We start from the raw sequence: 20,459 nt of genomic DNA, 5'->3' as shown, positions 1-20,459 counted from the left end.
TTTTTACAGGGTACTAGGAAATGGCATGGCAGTGTCGGTCTAGAAGCAATTTAGCCATCAATGTGAAAGTCATCTAACTTGTCTTTGGATACATATCTGCTCCATGTTGAAGCCAAAGGGAAACTCTGACTCCATCTCTTATTAAGCTGCCTTGGGCCACCAGTCTGAGCTTGATAACGAACTTTTTTTTTTTTTTCCATTTCCTTTGCAGAGAGAAGATGCATCAGTCTGCCATGTATGAACTATGCCAGGGGATGCACCAAATCAGCCTTCAGTTCGTTCGACTGCAGCTTACCTTCGAAGAATACACCATAATGAAAGTTCTGCTGCTGCTGAGCACAAGTAAGTTGATGTCCACTTGTGCACTTTTTCTACATTGTCAAATAATCTTACCTTTAAGGAGATTAGCGTATTTTCAGTGTCAGGTAGTTAGTATAAAAAAAAAAAAATTGAGGCGGTGAGAAAAGGGCTTTGGTCTTTGGTGAACTAAGTTACTTGGAAAGTATGAGGCTTTGGGTGAACAAAGAGCATATTCCTTCATTTCTTCATCCGTCCGACCACTAAATATTTACTAAGTGTCTGTTATATGTATAGTAGGATTAGGCAATTCAGCTACTACAAGGGTGAATGAGGTGCAGTTTCTGCCCTCAGCGAGTTTTACTATAAGATAAATTCAAAGGTACTTTTAATACGTTGTGGAAAGGGATTAATCATGATAGAAGATAGAGAGTGTCACGGTGGCTCAAAAAAGGGAGGAGCGTATTTAGTTCTGGGAGTCAGGGAGGGATTCATGGTGAAGCTGAATCTTGGCAAGCTTTGCGAGGGTTATGAATTGGTTATGAGGTCTGAGATGGCATTCCCATCAGGGGATGATGTGAGGGAGTATGGAAATGTGGGAAAGCATATCCAGGCATTAGAACTTAGTTCTGGAAGAGGTGTTTTACCCATTAATTTTTAAATTTTTTATTTCTGTATTCATTTAATTTTTTAAGGTGCATGAGGTGATGTTGGGTTGGAGAGGAGTGGGGAATAAAGTTGGGATGGAGACTGGAGCAGGATATTCAGTGTCTGTTGAAGGCACCTGACCTTCACTGGGTGGGCAGAGGAGTGCAGCACCGCAGGCTTTGAGCAGTGGGGTGACATGACCCAAGCTGTCTTCTGTGCCTTTATGAAAATGTGTCTGGTAGACTGGATTAAAGGGGAAAGAGAGGGGGAGGTGGAGAGGCAAAGACAGAGAACTTAGCCTTGAATGATGGTGGTGGGTGGTATGATGGACAGGAGCAAATGCATTCAAGGAACAAGGCCGAACTAGAAAGGGAAACAAAATGGTATGGGTCAGAAGTGACATAGGTTTTGCGCACAGAGAAATGGCTAAGATGGCTGTGATACCCTTAAGAGGAATATGTTAATGTTGGGACTTGGAGAAGATTTGGTGGGGATTTTATAAAATGCGTTCTATTTCAGACGGGTTAATTTTCAGATATATCCCAAAAGATGGGGAGAATTTGGGACTAGCACTCAGAAGACAGGCTTGGGTATTGAGACATAAACATGAAATTATCCTCATAGAAAATTGTCGTCTAAACTAAAATGGTGAGTGGGGTTGCCAGGGCACAGAAAGAAGAGGAACAGTCCAGTTGAGCTACATGAAAGGAGGATGGCAGGGCTGAAGAGGCAGAGAAACTGGGAGCCAAGAACTGGTTTCCAAAAGGGGCATGACTAACAGCAGAGCTTCCACAGAGAAAGTTGAGAGGCCAGTGAGAGTTGACCATTAGCCCTCAGGCAGGTGTCCGGTGGCCAGGGACTTGCAGATTGATGGGAAGCTTTTTTAGGCTTCTGGAACCAAGTATGAGAGTAGAGACGTTGATGACATAAGGTGCCAGAGAGACAGGTCAGGACAGGATTAGCCTTGGCAAGGATGTTGAGCACTTCTTCCTCTGGCAACGGCGCAGACATTTTCAAACTGAGGGGAAAGAATCTGAGCAAGTTCACATCAGATGAGAGGAAGACAAGAATGATGGCAGGAGGCAGCATGGAGAAGAAATCTCTAAGCCAAGTGGTGTGGCCACTGAGGAAACTGGGAAATGTTCTGGGTGCCAGGCGAGTGGCATGGACTTCAAAGGAGGAGAGATTGTTGAGTGACCACATGGAAGCAGAAAAGAGAATCCAGCACATGCCCAGCCCTCCCCTTGGCTCATGAGTCAGGGCCATGGCAGAAGGGGCAGTTTTCAGTAGAGTCATTTGGGAGAAAGTGGCATTACTCACCAAGGTAATGAGGATAGGAGGGGTCAGAAGAGATGTTGTTTCCCCCAGAGAGGGCCTGGGTCTGAGGACGAGTTAGCCTGAATCGGGTAGTGACAAGAGCAGGAAGAGGAGATGCCATAGCGACTCTGGATAAGCACCTGCTTCCCTGTTGTTTAGCAGCTCACGGCTTTTGAAGTGTTTGCCATATATCATCTAATTTAATGCTTAAAACAACCCTATGTTCTAAAGCTAACGAAAAGGAGGCACACAGGTGTTTTTGTCCAGTATCCTCTGTGCATTAGAACTCAAAGCCTTGGCTGTGGCCTTCACGCCCAGTGTTGTTCCCGCTCTCCCCAGAGCGGGGAGCAAGGGGCCGAAAGGCCACTGGTGGCACGTGGCCACAGCGGGAGGCACGGAGTGGTTAGCAGGCGGGACCCAGGCTCCAGCCCAGGGGGCAAACCCACAGCCCCAGTCGGGAGGTGGGGCCAGCACCTCACAGCTGTGTTTTGTTTGGCTGGCACAGGTATTTTAGGTTGCTCTTGGCCTTTTGTCTTGTTTTATTTTCATTGAATTCGATTGCCCAAGGCAGGGCATGTTCTCTCCAGTTTGCCACAGGCCCTACCATTCCTCACTAATTACACTCAGCAAATCTCCTGTAGGGTCGTGTGCGCAACCCCTCATCTGCAGGGTGCTCAGAGCAGGGCTCTTCCCCCACCCCCACCCCCGCTCTCCCTTAAGGTTTCTGAAGTCCCCAATTTATCCTTTTTAGAATATAATTTTGGAGCTAGAATCTTTAAATTCAGCGACAGTGATTCTATTCCCCTTTCCAAGCTATGTCATTAACCATTACTGGCCTGAAAAATGTTGAAAGTATAGATCTAGATGTAGATAGATCAGATGTCTGATAGAATTTAAATAAAAAAATGCATGTGATACTAATTTTTATAAATTTTGACTACAACTTAATTGGTGTCTTATCCTTTTAGACCATTTAATCAGCCTATAATCAATCCTGATATCATTTTGAAGCTACCCAAATTAATTTATTAGCTTCCACGTAGCTCAGTACTTTCAATTCTGATTTTTATAGATGCAGGAAAAGCAAAATAAAAAGGCAGGGAAACGTAAGTAAAGAATTGTATGAGTCATAAAGCTGCAGGCTTTAGTAAGCTTATTTAAGCTTATTTTGCTAATCTGTGATAGAAAACTTAGAAGTTTTCTTCTTCTTTAGGATGTTAAATTGCACACCTGATGTCCAGTGTATCGAGAAGGTTTTTAGCAATGACATTGAGAGAATCTTGTGTTCTTAATGCTTATGGAGGAAAACAGATGAACCTCTACCCCAGTTGCCTCTTTGCTCTTCTCCAGCCCATAGATTTTGGATGGTTTCCAGCAGCCCTGCTGCATTTAATAAGTAAATTCAGAAAATCTTGGCAAACCTCCAAAATTTGAGGTTTTGCTTAAGTTCTCCTTATTTTGTGGGTTTGTTTTAACTTCTAAAAAATCTGGCTGGGAAATTGGTACAATATATTTCAGTTATAGCAATAATATATAAGTAATATTTGACACAAATCATTTGTAATCTTGAGAATTTCTGATACAGAACTATCCATAAGAAGGTCTTTGCTTAAATCTTAGCAGATATACCAAATAGTAGTGAAATATAGTAGTGAAACTTATTCACTCCATTCTAATTTTAGGTAATTGTTAATGTATACGATGATCTCTGTAAATATTTATATTGAAAAGCAAAAGGTGTACTCCTTAATATTTTATAACTTAAAAAAATAATTGTTAACCTTTGTGTAGGCACTATTTGCAAAGTATTTGCAAACTTGCCATTTCTTTCAGAAAGTTCTAAGTTAACATTAAAAATTTTGGTAGACAGTAGGTCTATAGTTTTACTATTAACATCCTGGTTATGACCATCCTTCATATTTTTTATACTTTTAAAACAAGGCTTTATTTTTAAAGAAAACAAACTATTTGTTATATAATGGATGGCATTTAACTTTTAATGTGAATGTCAAATATTTGAAACCACAGCTAATATTGTGGCTATCTCAGGAATGCATGCAATTGCTATTAGGGGTTTATTTTTTCCCCCACAAAAGTAGATTTAGATAAACCACAAATCAAAAGCCTCAACAATTAAACTCAAGGAGACTGTTAACATAAGATGTGAATGTAATTTGTAAGATAATTTTTATACAGGACAACAGGGTTTAATTTGGAAACAGCAGTATTCCCAGCTTCCAGGGTTCTCATAACAGTCAAAAAATGTACTTAGCCATTCTAAAGGGCTGATGACCCAAGTAAATTATTATTTATCCCAGTTATGACAAATTAGCAAACATGCTGTATAATTAAGAAGTGAAAGTAAAAGCAGTTCCAAACTCAGAACATTAATTTCACAAGACGAATTTTCTTTAGGTCTCCATCTCCTAAAAATAAAGTTCTTAAGTGATTTTATTTTTCAAAGTTAAAGCATACACATAACTATTTATTGGCTACAGTGGAAAAGAGCAAACATGTAGATAGATTTTCACAGGGAATACTGTACACTCTGCCCCATACCTCCTTCCAGAACATTCCCAGCACAGGAGCGCCTTTCCTCCATAAGGGCTTTCACATATGTCCTGGGACAAAGCATCTCCTTTCAGCAGGCCACAGAGACACTTGATATGCTTCCAAGCCCTGAATCCCAAAATATTGTTTCTAAGTGAGATTTTTAAATTTAAAATAAAAAGCCAGCCACTACGTAAAAGAAAACCTGATGCTTACTTTTTTACTTTCTCAAAGAAAAAGGAGAACAAGGTTTATTCTCTTTCAAGTTTACAGATTTTTGCCTTACATTGCAGAGCCACTGTGGTGTTACTCCTTTGCACACACAAACCAGTGCACAGACCCACCGCCTTCTTGCCTGGGAGGCCACATGACAGGGCCCCACTGGTCATGGGATCCTGGTGCAAAGAAGATGCAAAGTGCTTCTCAGCATGTCTGTGCTCCCCCACCCCATAGATGGCCAATCTCCCCAAGTGTCTCTGATGTTTGAATTTGAATATAGAGATGTCACTTTCTAATTCTAGCCCCAGCTTAGGTTGTCCGTGGCTCTTACAGTTGTCCTGGAAAATCAAAGTGTATTTTCCTACCTCTGAAGTATTGGCAAGTTACGATTCCTAAAACACTTCGATGACAGGCCACAAGGCAATGTAACATTGTGGTTAAGAGGCAGGCTTTGGAAATAGACCTAGGTTTCCACCCCTTCTTGCCATTTATTTATTGTGTCCTTAGGCAGAATTAAACCTCCAGTCTCCAGTTTTGTCATCTATAAAAGGAGAATAATGATTATGTCATAAAAAAATTAATATATGCAAGATGCATATTAACATACACCCAATAAATAGCAGTTATATTCTATTGTATGTAGATGTGAACAAGAATTTACCAATAGATAACTGCCGTATTTGTTCATAAATGCAATTAATTAAGATTCAGGATCAGTCTAAAAGTGTGAGCCTAAAAACCTCAAAATATTCTAGTCCATTTAACTGCTACAATGTCAAAGCTGTTTTCCATCCTGGGGATTTACATGTCTGTATTCCTTAAACGCAGTTCCAAAGGATGGCCTCAAAAGCCAGGCTGCATTTGAAGAAATGAGGACAAATTACATCAAAGAACTGAGGAAGATGGTGACTAAGTGTCCCAACAATTCTGGGCAGAGCTGGCAAAGGTTCTACCAACTGACCAAGCTTCTGGACTCCATGCATGACGTAAGTAGAGCCTCTTGGTGCCTGTTAAATGAGGGATCAACAATCACACACTGTTGACCCAACAAAACTGGAGAGGTGAGGAAGAGTTTTCAGGGCTTTGGGAAGAATAGGGATAAATTATCCAGTGGGAGGCAGCAAGAGTTGAGAACTGATTAGGAAGGAAATTTTCTTCAGATCACCTTTGAAACAAACCCCGAGTAAAGTAAAAGGTGTGGCTGTCTTCCATTCTGAGCAGGATGAGAGCGGCGTGGACCTACATGGCAAAACCCCTGTGTCCTGGGCCAGGGAAGGCCCTCAGATTTGCTACAGGTGTCAGATCAAGTTTCACATTTCTGCTTACAATTTAGGAAATGTTTGGTTAATAAAAATGTTTGCTTTAACATTGCATAAATAGTGTCCATCTTCTACAACTGTTAATCTAATAACCCAATCTTTCCAAAACATTATTAGTGGTCCAGGGCCAACTTGGATCATCTCAGTCTTTGCCAGACTTTGAATCCTATATTCATTCTTCACAGGAGACACCTTTCTTGTCTTATGTAACTAGAGAAAGTAAATTCTGAGCTTGTTTCTAAATTAATCAATTATAGATGCAGCTGAGGTGTTAGCAGTTTCTACAAAATACCGATTTGGATAACTTGCTTTGTTATGTCATTTGAAATATGCTTCTTGTTTCACTTTGCGAGCAGTTTTCTGTAGCTCTGGCTCAAGGAAAAAGTTGTACATAGTCATGCTGATTTCGTTTTTTATGTTTGTGAAGTTTTCATACTTTCTTTTGAAAGATTTATTGCCCACATTCAGCCCATATGATTTGTATAAGAAATCCTTTTTCAAATATTTCTCTCTTGTTCAGAAAAATGTTGCCAGGCGCCATGGGCTAGTATTATACTAGTATTTTTATTGAAATCATGAGTCATCCTTTAAGATTTTGTTTATGCCAGTGGAATGTGATGATGCCTTTGTGGTTTGATAGATAAGGAATGTCACTCGCCAGTGTTTTACACTGAACACTCGGTATATATCATATTGATTTTGCTTTCTCTCAGCTTTTCATATGGTATTAAGTCAAATTCCTACGAGGTGAATTCAGTGATAATTTGGCTAATTATCAGTGGCCTAAAGAGCATGGTTTAATGGAAAATCGTGGGACTAAGAGATGATGGCAAATGCAGCTTTAGAGAGATCACAACCCACTTTGCTTTCCACAACTCACACGGAGAACAAAAGAAACTAGAGCCTGGCAGAAACTAGAGAACAGGCAGCAGATCTACTTTCTTCGGTTGGCTTGTAGAAAGCCTGTTATAGTGGACTCGGAATGGGTTCTTGGGTTTTTCTTGATGAATTCTCTTATTTGTTCAAACGTATGGACAGGCTCAAGTGCAAAATTAGAATTAGTTTGTGATTGTCATCACCGCAACATATGATAATAGATAATACACTTTGAGGCAATTTGCCTATAATGAGACTGGCAACGGAAGTTAAAACTTGGTTTTCCACAGCCTCTCAGAACCCCTGTGCCTTAAGCAGAGTGGCCCTGGGGAAACACTCGAGTCCAACCAGTGGTCTGTGTGTCAGACTGTCCTCACCCAGCTGGTTTTTTAGTGCCATGCTTGGCACATGATTGGAACTCAATGAGTCCTTGACGCAAAGGACTAGATCATAAATGATGATATTCTGCAAAATTCCCCAAGGCAAACCTCCGTGTCTTCTTAGTATTTTTTTATCAAGGTATAATTGATACACAATAAACTGAACATTCTTAAGGCATACCTTTGGGAAGTTTTTCACACACCCGTGAAACTATCATCACCATCAAGAAAATAGACATATTTGTGACCCCCAAAATTTCCTTGTTCCCTTTTTTAACCTTTCCTGCTACCTCCTACTCCCCAGTTGCTTTCTGGCAATACGGATTTGTTAATATATTCCAGTGTCTTGTATACGTGGAATCGTGCGGTATATAGGTTTTCGGCCTAGCTTTCTTCACTTAGCATAATTATTTTGAAATTCATCCATGGGAATGCATGTATCACTAGTTCATCCCTGCCCTTTGCTGAGTAGCATCCCACCATATGGATATCCCACAATTTGGTAGTCCAGTCACCTGTTGATGGACACTTCAGTTGTTTCCAGGATAGGAACTAATACAGATAAAGCTGCACTAAAATGTGTACACAAGTCTTTGCATGGACATTGCTTTCTTTCCCTTGGGTGAATAGCTAGCTAGTAGTGGAATGCCTGGGTCACATGGTAGGTGTGTTTTCCTCAAGAGATTGCCAAAGTCTTTTCCAAAGTGGTTGTCCAGTTGTACCTGCCCCTGAGAAGTGTGTGTGAGTTCAGATTGCTCCACATCCTTGCTAGCAGTTGGTATGGCTAGTCTTTCTAATTTTAACCATTCTAGAAGCAATTGCTGGTGTCTCACTGTGGTTTTCATATGCATCTCCCTAATGATCAATGATCTTCTTGTGTGCTTATTTGCCATCTTTATGTCTATGAAGTATCTATTCATCTGTTTCACTCATTCTTAAAAGTTGGATTGTCTGATTGTTGAATTGTAAAAGTTCTTCAGATATTCTAGATGCAGATCCTCTATCAGATTTATGATTTGCAAGTATTTCCTCCCAGTCTGTGGCTTATCTTCATTTTCTTAACAATGTCTTTTGAAGAGCAGTAGTTTTCAATTTTTTTTTAAGTCCAATTGATTGTTTTTTTCTTTCATGAATCCTGTTTTTAGTGTTGTAACCAAGAAATCCCTGCCCAAGCCAATGTCACAAGCTTTTTTCCTGTTTTCTTCTAGAGATCATTATCTTTCATTGACTGATATGGAGTGTCTTGAAAACCATTTTTTTAGGGGCACCTGGGTGGCTCAGTCATTAAGCAGCTGCCTTTGGCTCGGGTCATGTCCCCAGGGTCCTGGGATCGAGCCCCTCATGGGGGGGGGGGTCCCCTGCTCAGTGGGAGGCCTGCTTCTCCCTCTCCCACTCCCCTTGGTTGTGTTCCCGCTCTCACTGTGTCTCTCTCTGTCAAATAAATAAATAAAATCTTAAAAAAAAAACAAACCATTTCCTTAAATGTTCTGTTTTTTTGAGAGCATTTTTGGTTTTTCCTTGTGGAAGGGTAAATCCAATCCACCTTACTTCACCATGGCTGGAAGGAGAACATTCTTTGGGGAATCACTGCAGTCATTTTAATTCTGAAACCCTTGTTTTAAATTATCAAAAATGTTTGCACTTAGAAGTAGCCTAACAGAAGCATCTTGAATGCTCTATTTATATTCCTATTCCAGACAGAACATTGAAAAATGCATTGTAAGTCTAGAGGGACCTTTCTAACATTCACGCTTACTCAGACTTGAGACTGCCTACAGCTTTTTCATTAGAGTAAATTAGTGAATCAACATTTGTGGAATTTTCTTCCAGGGAACAAAGAGCTAACAATGACTGGCTCTGTACTCGAGCCTAGTTTTGGTCACCTTGTGGAAAAAGAGCATTTGTGCCTAAGGTTCACAAATATGAACCCTATGAGTCAAACCAAAGCTCTGCTTAAATAGCGTGCATAGTATGCCACCCCTCAGGACACATGTCCATATCTCAGGACATGTGGATTTCTCCCACATGGTGCACACATGTGTTGGCAGAACGGTGCCAAGGTGTGTGAACAGAACATTCTCTGAAAAAATAGGTTGGCCAGTTAAGTATTTGAATCGGTCAGCAACTTTAATGAATCATAATCCCCCTGAACATCAGTCTTTCCCCAAAGAATGTTTCAAAGAAAGCAGCTGTGGTCAGGCTGCTAGGAATACATGTATTTTTGCATTGTAAATGTTTGGGTGTTATATGCATGCAAGGCATATAGATTTCTTATTCTTCTAAAGAAAATTGGTAATTAATAGTCATTCTCTAGCTATTGCTAAGATAGGCAACTAATTTTCCACATTTCTTTTTTTTAAGATTTTATTTATTTATTTGAGATAGAACGAGAGCGAGCAAGAAAGAGAGTGAGCATGAGAGTGAGCATGAGTTGGGGGAAGGGCAGAGGGAGAGGGAGAAGCAGACTCCCCATTAAGCAGGGAGCCCGACACGGGGCTCGACCCCAGGACCCTGAGATCGTGACCTGAGCCAAAGGCAGATGTTCAACTGACTGAGCCACCCAGGCGCCCCAAGAAGCACATTTCTAATGAAGTTATTGGTAACTTTTATTCATTCATAGAGATCAAGAACTATGTTATGATCATTGTATAGAATTAGTAAATGTTAAATGATGATATTAATAGTACTTTTTAGAAGCAAAAATTGCCCTTTTTCTATTAGTTTCAGGGTCACACTATTAGAATCATCTTCATTTCAGTATACACACTGAAAATGTGCAAGCAAAAATTGCCCCATGCTTAGTACTATTGACAAGGCTACAAAGGATACACAATAAATCCATGACACCAGCCCAGCCCTCAAATAGCTTAGGTTCTAGACAGGTGGCTGGAGAACAATGCACAGCAGAAGGGAATCAGGTGCCAGAACTGGCCCCCCAAGCAGTAGAACCTTTGAGAACACACGGGTCTTCTTCTTTCATGTGCCAGTGAGCCCCAACATGTTCTTAGGACCAAAGGTGCAAGTGCAAATAGAATACCTGTCCTTCAGAATCCCACTTGTCTGATGCAGAAAGATATTCATCTCATGCAGCAAATGCTTTAATGTCTGAAAGTGCAAGGCAGTTAGTGTACAAGGGAGAAGAAACCCGAAGCCTGGCCTCCAGGAGATTGCAGTCCATTCAGGGGCCCCAGACAGCACTGTACAGGCAGTGTGCTTGGGAGTTCTGATGAGGTGAGCATGCCGTGAGTTGTGGGCTCGCTGATGTTTATTCTGAACTGATAGAAAGCCTGATTGAAAAGGCTAGGAGCCAGCTGTTCTGGGCAGGGGACCTGGAAGGTTTCCAGGAGGGATTCAGAGAATCTTTATTTAATAGAAGAAGAGACAGAGGCCCAGAGAGTGACTTTGCAGGGTCCATACGTAGCCGGTGGCAGCTGAACCCTCTTGACTCACTGTCTCGTGCTCCAGACACCACTGTCACCATGAGGGAGAGCTTCAGGTTAATAGCAGCTGTTCAGTTTTAGGCTGGTCTGCATCTTTGCAGATCAGAAAACTAGCATCTAGGAACATTAAAAACAGCTGCACTGCTCTCCAGCTCTCCAGACTCATTTGGATCTTCCTTGGCATCTTCTGGAATGCATTGTTTTTGTGAGGCACAGGGTTACATCTTGAAGGCAGTGAACCTCGCATTGTATTAAAATGTCATGCATGTTTAGAAGTTCCCAAAACAAAACGTTAGGTTAGCCTCAGCGTAAGCTGAGCAGGTTTTGGTGTGGAGGCTTTTGTCTCTGCGTCTGATCATTAAGCCCAGGTAAGAACCTATCCGTTGCCTGGGCAGGCACTGGTGTGTCCCTTAGATGCTGTTCTCTGCGTGACAAAAGGAAACACTCTGAGGGTCATGTTGCTAAAGATTTGCTTTCTTTGGTTCCGGAGGGAATGCTCGACAACTGAAGTGGCTCTCCTTTCAGAGCCAAGGTCTCCCTTCCGTAGCGGGGCAGGCCGGGGCGGGGAGGGGGGAGGGTTGGTGAGGAGCAGAACATCTGGTGATACAGTAAATGCTCCACGTGTGCACTAGGGAGACTTCATTCTCTACGTGAAGAGGGCGTTAAGTTTCAGTGACACGATCACCAACAAAAGAGATATTGCTGCAAGCAGTCGAGACTATTAGCAAATTATTTTGAGATTCTCATTGCTCATTTAATTAGTGGGTACTTTTGCATCCGGGCTGTGGTAGTGGTAATTTCCATCGTAATTACACTATAGGTGGTTTTGAGATCGACGCAAACCTATTTTCAGCCTTTCTCACCTCACACTGAAGAATGCAAGCCACAAGTTTGGCTCAGTCCACCATTTGGGCAGCCCGCTTTCTTTCACATTTGATTCTGGTTTATGTCTTCCCAGCTTCTGCTCAGGAAACATTCTGAGACCAAAATAGGAGCCCACCGCAGAAATGTAACCCCAGGGGATGACCTGTGGTGCCGCACCACCATTTCTCTCAGTAAACTTGGGCACTTCACTTAAATTTTCCATCCCTAGTCTCTTCAACTATAAAATGGGCATGCTGTCCATCTTACAGGGAATTTTTAGGAGTGAATGAAATAACATGGGTCCTGAGTGGGGCATCTGCCACAGAGCAGGCAACAAATACCCCTCCTTTTCCCAGACTATGTTAGAGTTTCCCCAAAACCGTGTCTCCGCACCACCAGAAAACTTCCGTCAGGCAGTTTTCATTTACTTTTAAATACAGAGACACCCAGATCCTTGAGGCATAGCATGGACCTTCGAGGAAATAAAGGCTACAGTTGGCAAGACAGGCAGAGAGGACCAGCCCACAGAGCAGGGCAGGAAGCACGTACGTTCTCTGGTAGTGAGTTGCCAGAATCCAGTCAGTCCTGAAGCATTTCCACGGTCCTTTGGGTCCTCGGGGCCCACCACGTCAGCTAGGCATTTACCAGGGGAGATCACTGTTGTTACAAACATGTTGGGGTGAGCTCGAGCCACTTTCTAATTTGCTGGAAGGATTAAAGGTGTCTGATGATGGAATGATGGCAGATTGCTGTGGAGTGACCATCAGGAGGATTGATCCTGGCAAACTATAAACCCTTGCCTCAGGTATTATCAGAACACTTCGAGCAATGAATAAAGGCTGGCCATGCTGCTTCAGCACGAGGAGAGAAATTTCCCTCTCTTCCCGTTGCTCAGGTGACGAGGAAATGACATTATTTGATTATTTGTAATACAGTACTGGTGGTAGCACACATGTGTGTGTGTCTGTGTGTGTGTGTGTAAGAGAGATCAAGTTCAAAGCCACATTCTATTTCACTGAGCAAAACAACTATTGAATATAGTTAACAGCGTTACACTGCCTTCTTCCCTGAAAAGACCATGACTAAGAAAAATTCTAAATAAAGGAAGAGAAGTTTATTCCAGAGTCAGCTAAGTGAGCAAAGCCTTATCTTCCAAGGCACCAGTGGAGGGGAGGATATAAATTTGCAAAGACCCTCTCCCTTTGAAAAAGAAATCTTCATAGGTAAAGATTTCAAATTAAATGAATAATTGACATGGCAGATCTTATTCTTTGTCTAGTTGGTGAAACCAGTGGAACAGTTATTAATGGTTTGCTGCATCTGTTTCTGCATTTCTATTTAGTACCTAAGGACTGGCATTTGCCTTTACAGATTTCTAATTTCAAGGGTATGGCATAGTTCAGAATGCATTGCACCGGGTGCATTGCACCAGTGAGTGCTTATTTTCATTTAGACCATTTTTATGTTTGTATAGTTGAAAAAAAATGCATCAGATTTTTTAAAAAAATAGGAATGGGGGAAAATGGAAAAAATAAGTTCTAGTATTTTGATACTGTGGATAAATAGGGAGTTGATGACTTTGGGTGTGATTTGGAAAGGTCTAGGATTGGCCATGAAGCCCAGATAGAAGCTAGCCCCACAGATATGAAGGATGTCCTTACCTGTTGTTCCTTCTTTGTTCTCCTGTGAATTAAGGGCCCCATCAGTCAATGGTCAGGATTGTGACTCTCAAAGCTCCCCTAGGGTTTGTAATCAGTTCATATTGTGAGAGGCAGAATAGCTGGATTACTGTTTTCCTAAACCTGTTGGAAAGAGGATCTGAAAAACCGGGATACTATGTAAGAGACGGTATCTTTCAGTGCCTCGTTGTTTTAGACTCTGGAATGAGACATCCCTATGTCAGTTACACTTCCTGTTGACGCTCTTCACGGGGGTGTGCAGACAAAGTGCTGCTGAGGGGCTCTGCTTCTGGGACCTGAGCTTCTGGCAGAGTAAGGCCCATATACAGCAGCCTCGACCAGGCCAGGTACTGTGCTGGTGCTAAGGATACAACAGCAGCAAAGGAGACTGGGTCCTTGACCTCAGAGTGCAGTCTGATTCGGAATATAGACAAACTGTAGACTAAAACCAGTGTGATGGGTGCTCAGTATGGGCTATAAGGCCCATAGGTGGCATATCTGGAAGAGGAAGAGGCAGGGTGGAGATGGCCCATGGCATGAGGTGACAGAAGTGATTGCTAAGCTGAGCCCCAAAGGCAAAGTAGGAGTTTGCCAGACAGATGGAGGGAAGCTGTTCCAAGCCAAAGGAGTTAATATCCCAAGAGAGAGAGAAAGCATGGTGATTTTGAGAAATGGAGAATTTCATTGCATCCAAGGGCGTTGGGGAGGAACTGAGAGAAATGAGAATGGAGACGATGAAGGGATCTGTGAACCACCACAAGGGATTTTGAGCAACATCTGTGGAGAATCTAGATCTGCTCTGTGCAGTATAGTAACCATTAGCCACATGCGGCTGTTTACACGGAAGTTAATTAAAATTAAGTGAAATTTTAAGTTGAGTTCTTCAATCATAGTAGCCACACTTCAGGTGCTCAGTGGCCACATGTAGCTAGTTGCTGCCATTTGGGGCAATGCAGAAAGTCTGACAATTGTCCATTATTGGATGGTGCTGATCTAGAGAATCTATTAGGGGAGGAGCAAGAGAAACAAAGGGCCCGTTGGGGTGCTGGTGAGGTGATCCAGGTAAGAGGGGGGGACTAAGTCAGCACTAGGGGAAAGGGGGACTGAGGAGAGATTCGAGTGGCGGAATGGATGGCTCTTGGTGTGATGAATAGGACATGGAGGTTGAGAGAGGAGGGAGGAGGTCGAAGATGACCCTGGGATTTAGACATAGATGGCTGGATGGGCTGGAACCAGCACTGGCAAGGGGACGAGGGGAAGAGCTTTGGGAGGGGATATGATGAGTAGGTTTTGGATGTCCTGATTTGAGGTGTCCTTAGGACAACCCAGGAGAAGTGTCAGGCAGATAGTAGGCTCGATGGAGAAGAAGATGAGGAACGTGGAATGCTGATGCAGATGGCGGAGTGGGTGGCACATGGTGGTCATGAAGCCTGGGGCCAGATGGGACTGCTCAGGCATTGGTGTGGAGTGGAGGGCCTAGAACCAAACGCAGAGGGAGAAATGGCCAGTGGATTCCAAATTGGAAGATTCCGGAGAGGCTACAAAGGAGCTGTTGCTGAGCTAAAAAAGAAAAAAAAAGCAGCAGCAGCAGCAAAAGGAGGGATATAGGGGACAAGCTAGAAAACAATGTGTCTCCCACCGTGCAAATGAGGGGCCAGAGGGGCAGAAGCTGCAGAAAGGTCAGGCAGCAAACGATCTGAACACTTGAATAGCCATAGCAACAGGAAGGTTATTGTGAAAAATCGCTGGCTGATTCAACTTGTGTTAATGTTCAGTAGTTTCCAATAACTGTATCAGAAGCCACAAAGCAAACTGGGACAAGATTTTTTTTAAAAAAGAACATTCAAGAACATGTTTTCCAGTAAAGCTCCTTAGAAAAATTCCTTTAATAAATAGAAGCATGAATCTTTCCATCATGTGAGGGCATGTATATAAATGAGTATTTTATATGTGGATGAAAGAACATGCAGGTTTTGTGTTTGAGTATAGTTAAGAAATCACAGTGGCTTCGCAAACTCTTTGTGAATAACCCCAAAGCAAACGAGTACAGAACTCGATCAGTCACACATGAGTAATTTTGAATTAGTGAAAGCTTTATGATATACTCCATACACATATATGTATTGCATACACTAAATACATGTGTACATACTGCATACATCTATAGATCTAGATAGAGACAGAGATGGAGGGCGGGAGTCAAAGGCAAGCCGCGATGTGTCGGGGCTGATCTTGCATTTCCAGTCATGATTTTATCAATAATACTGGGCCTGAGTCCTTCCTCACCCATCACGCTCAATGAAACCTTAATGACAATGACAGTTAATTTCCACATGGAGCCGCCCAGAACTTTAGCTCCTCCAGTCATTTGTGGTCGGTCATGGTTTTCTGTGGCTGACCTAAGGCCAAATCTGGGTTACTTCCTTACCTCTTTGGAGAAGATTGATTTAAAACATTGAATATTTTCGATGGCTAACATTTAGACTGTGACAGTGCTTACCAACTGCTGGTCAGTAGCTCCATCACATTCTGAGATGCTGTTGTATTAGATTTTAGAGAAATGAAAAAACTTCAGTATAGGAGTTTGTCATTCCTTTTAATTGCGGTAAAATACACAAACTAACAGTTGCCACTTCCACCATTTGTAACTGTACAGTTCACTAGTGTTAAGTTGGTGGGATTGTCCTAGAAGGACAATTGTAGGACAAAAGATTGTCCTACAATCTCCAGAACTCTTCAGCTTCTAAAACCAAAACTCCATATATACTATTAAACAACCCCTTGCCCCCACTCCCTCAGCCCTGGCATCCACCCTTTTACTCTCTGTCTCTGAATTTGACTACTCTAGGTACGTCAGATATATGGACTCATACAGTGTTTGTCTTTTCCTGACTGACAGATTTCACTTAGCATGTAATCCTCCAGGTTCATCCATATTGTAGCATGTGTCAGAATGTCCGTCCGTTTTTTTTTAATTTTTTATTGTTATGTTAATCACATTACATTACATCATTAGTTTTGGATGTAGTGTTCCACGATTCATTGTGCATAGCACCCAGTGCTCCACGCAGAACGTGCCCTCCTTAATACCCATCACCAGGCTAACCCATCCCCCCACCCCCCTCCCCTCTAGAACCCTCAGTTTGTTTTTCAGAGTCCATCGTCTCTCATGCTTCGTCTCCCCCTCCGACTTACTCCCCTTCATTCTTCCCCTCCTGCTATCTTTTTCTTCTTTTTTTTTCCTTAACATATATTGCATTATTTGTTTCAGAAGTACAGATCTGTGATTCAACAGTCTTGCACAATTCACAGCGCTCACCATAGCACATACCCTCCCCAATGTCTATCACCCAGCCACCCCATCCCTCCCACCCCCCACCACTCCAGCAACGCTCAGTTTGTTTCCTGAGATTAAGAATTCCTCATATCAGTGAGGTCATATGATACATGTCTTTCTCTGATTGACTTATTTCACTCAGCATAACACCCTCCAGTTCCATCCACGTCGTTTCAAATTGCATAATCTCATTCTTTTTGATGGCTGCATAATACTCCATTGTGTATATATACCACATCTTCTTTATCCATTCATCTGTCGAGGGACATCTTGGCTCTTTCCACAGTTTGGCTATTGTGGACATTGCTGCTATAAACATTGGGGTGCACGTACCCCTTCGGATCCCTACATTTGTATCTTTGGGGTAAATACCCAGTAGTGCAATTGCTGGATCGTAGGGTAGCTCTATTTTCAACTGATTGAGGAACCTCCATACTGTTTTCCAGAGTGGCTGCACCAGCTTGCATTCCCACCAACAGTGTAGGAGGGTTCCCCTTTCTCCACATCCCCGCCAACATTTCTCGTTTCCTGACTTGTTCATTTTAGCCATTCTGACTGGTGTGAGGTGGTATCTCATTGAGGTTTTGATTTGGATTTCCCTGATGCCGAGCGATGTTGAGCACTTTTTCATGTGTCTGTTGACCATTTGGATGTCTTCTTTGGAAAAATGTCTGTTCAGGTCTTCTGCCCATTTCTTGATTGGATTATTTGTTCTTTGGGTGTTGAGTTTGATGAGTTCTTTATAGATTTTGGATACTAGCCCTTTATCTGATATGTCATTTGCAAATACCTTCTCCAATTCTGTCTATTGTCTTTTGGTTTTGTGGACTGTTTCTTTTGCTGTGCAAAAGCTTTTTATCTTGATGAAATGCCAATAGTCCATTTTTGCCCTTGCTTCCCTTGCCTTTGGCGATGTTTCTAGGAAGAAGTTGCTGCGGCTGAGGTCGAAGAGGTTGCTGCCTGTGTTCTCCTTTAGGATTTGGATGGACTCCTGTCTCACGTTTAGGTCTTTCAACCATTTAGAGTCTATTTTTTTGTGTGGTGTAAGGAAATGGTCCAGTTTCATTCTTCTGCATGTGGCTGTCCAATTTTCCCAACACCGTTTGTTGAAGAGACTGTCTTTTTTCCGTTGGACATTCTTTCCTGCTTTGTCGAAGATGAGGTGACCATAGAGTTGAGGGTCCATTTCTGGGCTCTCGATTCTGTTCCATTGATCTATGTGTCTGTTTTTGTGCCAGTACCATACTGTCTTGATGATGACAGCTTTGTAATAGAGCTGGAAGTCCGGAATTGTGATGCCGCCAGCTTTGCTTTTCTTTTTCAAGATTCCTCTGGCTATTCGGGGTCTCTTCTGGTTCCAGACAAATTTTAGGATGGTTTGTTCCATTTCTTGGAAAAAAGTGGATGGTATTTTGATGGGGATTGCATTGAATGTGTAGATTGCTCTAGGTAGCATTGACATCTTCACAATGTTTGTTCTTCCCAATCCATGAGCATGGAACGTTTTTCCATTTCTTTGTGTCTTCTTCAATTTCTCTCCTGAGTATTTTATAGTTTTCTGAGTACAGATCCTTTGCCTCTTTGGTTAAATTTATTCCTAGGTATCTTATGGTTTTGGGTGCACTTCTAAGTGGGATCGACTCCTTGATTTGTCTCTCTTCTGTCTTGGTGGTGGTGTATAAGAATGCCACTGATTTCTGTGCATTGATTTTATATCCTGCTACTTTACTGAATTCCTGTATGAGTTCTAGCAGTTTTGGGGTGGAGTCTTTTGGGTGTTCGACATACAGTATCATATCATCTGCAAAGAGTGAGAGTTTGACTTCCTCTTTGCCGATTTGGATGCCTTTGATTTCTTTTTGTTGTCTGATTGCTGTGGCTAGGACTTCTAATACTATGTTGAACAGCAGTGGTGATAGTGGACATGCCTGCCGCGTTCCTGACCTTAGGGGAAAAGCTCTCAGCTTTTCCCCATTGTGAATGATATTCGCTGTAGGTTTTTCGTAGATGGCTTTTATGATATTGAGGTATGTACCCTCTATCCCTATACTCTGAAGAGTTTTGATCAAGAAAGGATGCTGCACTTTGTCAAATGCTTTTTCTGCATCTATTGAGAGGATCCTATGATTCTTGTTCTTTCTTTTGTTAATGTATTGTATCGCATTGATTGATTTGCGGATGTTGAACCAACCTTGCAGCCCGGGGATAAATCCCACTTGGTCGTGGTGAATAATCCTTTTAATGTACTGTTGGATCCTATCGGCTAGTAGTTTGGTGAGAATTTTTGCATCCATGTTCATCAAGGATATTGGTCTGTAATTCTCCTTTTTGAGGGGGTCTTTGTCTGGTTTGGGGATCAAGGTAATGCTGGCCTCATAAAATGAGTTTGGAAGTTTTCCTTCCATTTCTATTTTTTGGAACAGTTTCAGGAGAATAGGTCTTAATTCTTCTTGAAATGTTTGGTAGAATTCCCCTGGGAAGCCATCTGGCCCTGGGCTTTTGTTTGTTGGGAGATTTTTGATGACTGCTTCAATTTCCTTAGTGGTTATAGGTCTGTTCAGGTTTTCTATTTCTTCCTGGTTCAGTTTTGGTAGTTGGTACATCTCTAGGAATGCACCCATTTCTTCCAGGTTATCTAATTTGCTGGCATAGAGTTGCTCCTAATATGTTCTTATAATTGTTTTTATTTCTTTGGTGTTGGTTTGATCTCTCCTCTTTCATTCATGATTTTGTTGATTTGGGTCATTTCTCTTTTCTTTTTGATAAGTCTGGCCAGGGGTTTATCAATCTTGTTAACTCTTTCAAAGAACCAGCTCCTAGTTTCGTTGATCTGTTCTACTGTTCTTTTGGTGTCTATTTCATTGATTTCTGCTCTGATCTTTATTATTTCTCTTCTCCTGCTGGGGTTAGGCTTTATTTGCTGTTCTTTCTCCAGCTCCTTTAGGTGTAGGGTTAGGTTGTGTATTTGAGACCTTTCTTGTTTCTTGAGAAAGGCTTGTATTGCTATATACTTTCCTCTTAGGACCGCCTTTGCTGTATCCCAAAGATTTTGAACAGTTGTGTTTTCATTTTCATTGGTTTCCATGAATTTTTTTTAATTCTTCTTTAATTTCCTGGTTGACCCATTCATTCTTTAGTAGGATGCTCTTTAGCCTCCATGTATTTGAGTTCTTTCCGACTTTCCTCTTGTGATTGAGTTCTAGTTTCAAAGCATTGTGGTCTAAAAATATGCAGGGAATAATCCCAATCTTTTGGTACCGGTTGAGACCTGATTTGTGACCTAGGATGTGATCAATTCTGGACAGTGTTCCATGGGACTAGAGAAGAATGTGTATTCCGTTGCTTTGGGATGGAATGTTCTGAATATGTCTGTGAAGTCTGTTTGGTCCAGTGTTTCATTTAAATTCTTTATTTCTGTGTTGATCTTTTGCTTAGATGATCTGTGCATTTCAGTCAGGGGGGCGTTAAAGTCCCCCACTATTATTGTATTGTTGTCCATGTGTTTCTTTGCTTTTGTTATTAATTGCCTTATA

At 41.9% G+C, this 20,459-nt stretch overlaps 1 protein-coding gene across 4 annotated transcripts in view; it reads left to right on the top strand.

The window, feature by feature from the left end:
- NR3C2 (nuclear receptor subfamily 3 group C member 2) overlaps positions 1-20,459 on the top strand; it is a 332,631-nt gene that overhangs the window by 284,470 nt on the left and 27,702 nt on the right. For all 4 annotated transcript variants that reach the window (XM_027599952.2, XM_027599953.2, XM_027599951.2 and 1 more), the window contains exons 7-8: positions 212-342; positions 5,860-6,017. In XM_027599952.2, the coding sequence (XP_027455753.2) occupies positions 212-342; positions 5,860-6,017 (289 nt within the window). The remainder of the gene's footprint in view (positions 1-211; positions 343-5,859; positions 6,018-20,459) is intronic.

This window comes from Zalophus californianus, chromosome 2, assembly GCF_009762305.2.
Source record: "Zalophus californianus isolate mZalCal1 chromosome 2, mZalCal1.pri.v2, whole genome shotgun sequence".
In the NCBI taxonomy this organism is placed as follows: Eukaryota; Metazoa; Chordata; class Mammalia; order Carnivora; family Otariidae; genus Zalophus; species Zalophus californianus.
This window is presented reverse-complemented; position numbering and strand designations above follow the sequence as displayed.